The following is a 6,000-nucleotide window of genomic DNA, read 5'->3' as shown; positions in this document are numbered from 1 at the left end:
TCCATTACATGTTAGATGCGACTTTTGCAGTAATATTAGTTACAGTGACAGTTTGAAGGAACATATAGTAACAGGCATTAGATCACATTAAGGATATCTTCCAATTCACTTTATTTTTTATTCTGCACCAACTGGCAAATTAATTACAGAAGAAAACAGGCTGTGATGTTGACAAAACGTGAAAAAAAGGCATAGGCCTATATGGCTCTCAAATGCAGCAAGCAAATCACGTAAACAAAATAATAATTGATCATATTTCCCCAAAAATCAACCTCTTGAGAATCACAATTTGCTTTTCATTCGAAGATCTAATAACTGCACACTACCTATATGCAGGTGCTTATTTTTATATTGTTCAATGTTGTAGTTACACATTATGCTTTGGCAAAGTGTTATAGTTAAAAAGTAGTAGTAACGTTAATGCTAAAAGCACACATATTTGCTCATGCGCGTACACAACATATGCGCGCCCGTCCGCCGGGCTCTTCATCAAACATCCGGTTCCTCAGTGTCATATGACTAGGGCTCTGCTGTCATTTATCAGCACCAGCTAGAAAAGCACATCGACCAACGTTAGCTGTCCCAGGTTTACTGTTCTTTATCCGACGATGGCAACATTGGTGGCAAACAGGGCGATGGACGTCAACGGCTTGGCAGCAGCTGCGAGGACACACACACAGGCTGTGACCAGAAATTACATCTCCCAACCGAGGCTAAGTATGTAACGTTAGCAGGCTGCTGAGGGTAGCTGCAGCTAGGGTTAGTGGCTAACAAGGTTGTTGTGCTGCATTCATTGACAAGGGAACGGTGAGGAATACGACACTTGTTAGAATTGTCACGTTATCTCAAGATTTTATTAGTAATTTGCACCTACAAAACACCATACTTGTTACGTTTCAGTTGGGAAACGTTGATCTTGGATCCAGGACATTAGCGAATTGTATTAAAATATATATATATATGTATATATTTTTATATAGTATTATGGTCCTGGATCAGGGAAGTTAAGAAGTTAAGGAATATTTTATTTCCATAAATACTCAACGTTAAATTCCAGTACTGGGACTGTTGTATGGTAAACGTATGCAAAATTAGTGCTAAGTGTAACACGGTTCAAGTCCTCAGTCATTGTTTTGTTTTTTATAGAAGAGTGTGTATTCCCAGTGACAAGAAATGCAGCATACGAGGGGATGTTGTGGCTAGCTAAAGCTATGAAGCTACAAATTGTGAATCACGATTATGAACAAGCTAGCTCTTTTTACGCTGTCAATTAAATGCGGATTAAGGTTACAATTTAGTATCGTAACCACCATCCGACCATGGTTGACATGTTCGATTTAAGTCTAGCTACACGTACCCATTCGTGTCAAATAGCAAACCAGCTAACGTTAAGCTAGCTACAGTGGCTAGTCCGGCTCAGAGTCGTCGTTTAGCATTTCAGCTATACGTAACTTTAACTTTATTCATTAGTATAACTAAAAGTCGTGTGTTAATTTCATATAGGGACAAAGTCAACATTGTCCCTGTTGTGATGACTGCGTAGTACCATCCGACACAGCTAGCTAAATGTTACTAGCTTAGTGGATTAGCCAACACTGCAGACAGTCAGCTGACTGACGGTAGCCGCCCCCCCGAATGAATGAGACACCGTGCAGTGTGTTTTTATTTAATGTGTTGAGTTGAGATTGGATAGTTTAATGCAATCTCTACTGCCTTTAGTGCGCCTTTACTGCCGTACTGTTACTGTATGGCGCTATAAGAAATGACAGTGGCTTTAGAACAGCCTGGTGACAGATGGGATGATCGCTCATGTGACCGTGTCACATGAGCGCTGCAGCCTGCAGTGGTGTAGAGATCAGAAAACCAGCAGTTTCTGGCCTCATGGAAAGAAAGATGCATTTTTTGTGTGTGATTAATAGCTACAGTTGTTGAAAAAGCACCAAAAAGTGTGTGTCCATGGTGATCTAAAGGCTGATTTCTAGTAGCCTAGTATGTAAGATCTATGCAGAATCTATGCCATATAGGGTTGGGTACCTTTTGCATCTGAACCAATATCAGTACAGATACCGGTACCTCAAATTTGGTTCCCGAAAAATATTTCAGTTGAAAAAATAATTCCAAACCTATTTATCCTATTTACTTAGAACATTATGTTATTTATTTAGAATATTTTAAACTGACAGAAATTAAATAAAAATAAAACTCCTCCCTCTCTCCTCCCAAACCTGTCCAACCTAAAAAAAATAAAATAAAAATAAAGGTTGGGTTTAGGAAAAGAACACAGGGAAAGGCTTTAGTAACACAAAAAAGCGACAAAAACACGCTTAGGAAAACGATAAACGGTTGGGTTTAGGAAAGAAACATTGGGGAAGTCTTAAAAAACAATAAAATTAAAATGGCTGAAAATCGCCACACGTGGGAAGTGATCCCAGCTCTCCTGGGTGAAAGTCCTGTGTTTATTTATTTATATATATATATATATATATATATATATATATATATATTTATATATATATATATATATAAAAAATGGTATCATGAGTCTACTTGATTATCAAGGACAAAATGCACAAAATATTAAAATTTTTAAATGTGTGTTTCTCATTATTTATATTCATGACTATTTACATTGTATATTCTAAAAAAAAAATGAATGAACACATATGGAATTATAGTACTTAAAAGTGTGAAATAACTTGAAAACATGTCTTATATTTTAGATTCTTTAAAGTAGCCACCCTTTGCTTTTTTATTAATAAGGGAAATAATTCCACTAATGAACCCTGACAAAGCACACCTGTGAAGGTAAAACCATTTCAGGTGACTACCTCATGAAGCTCATTGAGAGAACACCAAGGGTTTGCAGAGTTATCAAAAAAAGCAAAGAGTGGCTACTTTGAAGAATCTAAAATATAAGACATGTTTTCAGTTATTTCACACTTTTTTGTTAAGTACATAATTCCACATGTGTACATTCATAGTTTTGATGCCTTCAGTGAGAATCTATAATGTAAATAGTCATGAAAATAAAGAAACACATTGAATGAGAAGGTGTGTCCAAACTTTTGGCCTGTACTGTATACAAGTTAAACGAGTATAAGAAGAAAAATGTGCAACACTACAGCATTTAATAACCAAAAATAAATCTTTTCAAAATAGACATTTTTGCTTTGCTCAACAGCACACATGAAATAAATGGAACATTTTGTATGCCCTAATAATAATAATAATAATAATAATAATAATAATAATATATAAATATGATGACATTATTTCAATCAACACAGGGACTTCCACAAATGTTGCTGGTTTTTTTTCGGCATTTTCGAGGCATGAACCCTGCAAGGTGGTGTTTTTTTCTTTGTGTAAGAGTCAGAGAGGCTAGCATGGACTAAAAGCCTCTTAGCAAACTAGAAGGAAATAACTTAATGGAGCTTGCGCCTTCTGAGAGGAAAGCATAGAGTATGTAACATGTAATAAAACCTTGTCCTAAAAACATCTAACCACCCTACTTCTGAAATTTTCTAATTTGCTGAATGGCTCGCTATTTTCCTCTCATCAAACCCATTACTAGGCAGCAGCGGTCCATTCTGATGTTGAGGCAGAAATTCAGAGCAAATGATTATCGCAAGTAACTGTTGGGAAACTTTTTATGTGCTCCTCAAATACTGCAGGTGCTGCATTTACAATATGTTTATCTATTAATCAGTTTTATTTATCACATGAAATCGTACAAGATACAATTCCAGTAAAATGTAATCCCATCAGCTCGTTCAACTCGTGCATGATTCATCATCAGGCAGAATAGCCGTCAGATTGGCACACAGAAATAGAGTCACTCGGTTGAATAGCACCGACACTGCAGGACCCAGCCAAGTCTGGGCTGAAGGACCGCACGGCTGCTGACATCCTGCTGGACTTTACTCTGATAGTTCCATTTAAAAACCTTCTTTTTAAATGGCTTAGGGCTGGTCCGAATACCATTTTTTGAGCTTCGAAGCTTCGGTAGTAATGAGCATCGAATATTCGAAGCTTCGGAGAGAGGGGGCTGAACATATTATTATCTCTAATAAAGGCAGGAATCTCTATGTGTCTGTCTGTTTGTTTGCATGTTGATTATTTTGAGAACCTTTCATCCAAACGACTTCACAAGGGAGTGCAGTGTCGTATTTGGTGCAATATAGATAGACAGGCCAGACACGTTCAGAATTAATAAACTTTTAACCTCGTATCACCGTCCCGTCAACGGGACACTTTGTGACTGGGGCGTCGCTGTAACCTCGATACAACTTCCACTCATGAGCGTTTTTATAACTTTAAAGCATTAAATCTTCAAAATATACAGCCATGTACACAACTGTTACAAAGTAACAGAAAATAAAACAACTCAGCCGTAATGCCAAGAGTGCATGCATACCTGTTTTTGTTGTCCTTTCAGCAACAAAGTGGTATTCTGACCAAAACTTGATTTTCATAAATCCCTAAGAGTCCAAGGAAATGTAATATCCAAGCTTTATATTCCAAAACGATCTCTTCGCCTCACAATGTTGAAGTTTCTGGCCGAATCACAATGGAAAAACGGGAAACAGTTTTCCATTTCCGCACTTGTTATCGCCGCTAGCTTCTCTGCCCAGCTTGCTAAATGCTCGAAGTGGGCATCATCGTGTACCGACAGTCTCTTCTTCTTCTTCTTCTTCTTCTTCTTCTTCTTCTTCTTCTTCTTCTTTGTAGTTTATTGGCGGTTGGCAAACCAACTTAAATGTGCATTACCGCCACCAACTGGACTGGAGTGTGAACGAGAGATGAATGCAGAAAATAAATAAACCAAAAAAAAAAAAAGAATATTCAAATGTAAAATTTTCAAATCGAATACCAACCCACCGAACGAATATTCGAATATTCGGGTCCAGCCCTAAAATGGCTAGTTAGCCCAAGCTAGCAGAGTCAGCAGGAGACCAGCATGTTAATTTCCTGATTCTGATGAGTGACACATAGCTACATGTCATCACTGTCCAATGTCAACCACATTAAGCATGGTCTATATCCTCGACCTTCCACTTCCTGGATTGCTCCGATGTCACAGGACATTCCGCCGGATGTCCATTATCTTCCTCTGTCTCTGTGTTGGCGTTCTAACCTCTGGTGGATTTGTGAGGACTATGGTTAACTGCTCCTCAGATCTCTGCAGGGCAAATCCAGACAGCTAGCTAGACTATCTGTCCAATCGGAGTTTTCTGTTGCACGACTAAAACTACTTTTGAACGTACACATGTTCCACCAGAACAAGTCATTGAGAAAGAAATGCCAATAAACCAGAGCACGTTTTTCTCCCATCCCGGAATGCTGTGTGGACTAGCCAGACCTTCTTCCGCAGCGCTGTGGAGGATGGTCTGGCAAAGCGAGACTACATTAAGCACAACTAATATTTGTGAAATGGAAATTCAGCATACATTTAGCCGAGCAGGCGGAGAGGTCCGCGCCTTCTAGAAGCCTGTTTTAGGACCCTTCTGTTGGCTGGAGATGTTTTTCCTTTTGTCTCCTATACTTCTTTTATGTAGGAGAGGCATACAGAGGCTTGTGTCTGCAGGTGTAGGTCTAGTTATATTGACTATAGTGCAGAACCATCAAATTCACTAGGACTTCAAAGCTTTTTGTTATTATATACTGTATACATTTCCCCCAAAATCCAGAATAGCCCATGAAATAAGGAATTGTAATCCCACATGCATTAACTTGCATTATGAGTTATTCTCAGACGGAGTGCTGTTCGTTGTGTGTGACGTGGTGGGGGGGGGTGTAGGCCTAGGTGTGGTGCTGAAATCGATAGTCAGGTCGACGGAAAAACATCCCAGCGTGTCTCCCTTCATCCTGCCGCCTGGCCTGAGCTGTTCTCTGTTACTAGCACCAAAACTGAAAGGTTGACCACGTGAGGGCTAGCAACTGGGCTGCAACTATCAGATGTCGGAAAAATCAAGTCTCTGGAATAATAAAAAAATTTGG

The 6,000-nt window shown here is 38.9% G+C and overlaps 1 protein-coding gene across 1 annotated transcript in view; it reads left to right on the top strand.

Moving 5' to 3' along the window:
* Positions 1-492: 492 nt before the first annotated feature.
* atp6v1ba (ATPase, H+ transporting, lysosomal, V1 subunit B, member a) overlaps positions 493-6,000 on the top strand; it is a 53,107-nt gene continuing 47,599 nt past the window's right edge. Inside the window, exon 1 of the mRNA XM_039783937.1 lies at positions 493-717. Within this exon, the coding sequence (XP_039639871.1) occupies positions 609-717 (109 nt within the window). The 5' untranslated portion in view covers positions 493-608. The remainder of the gene's footprint in view (positions 718-6,000) is intronic.

The sequence above is a fragment of the Perca fluviatilis genome, chromosome 19, assembly GCF_010015445.1.
Source record: "Perca fluviatilis chromosome 19, GENO_Pfluv_1.0, whole genome shotgun sequence".
Classification (NCBI taxonomy): domain Eukaryota; kingdom Metazoa; phylum Chordata; class Actinopteri; order Perciformes; family Percidae; genus Perca; species Perca fluviatilis.
This window is presented reverse-complemented; position numbering and strand designations above follow the sequence as displayed.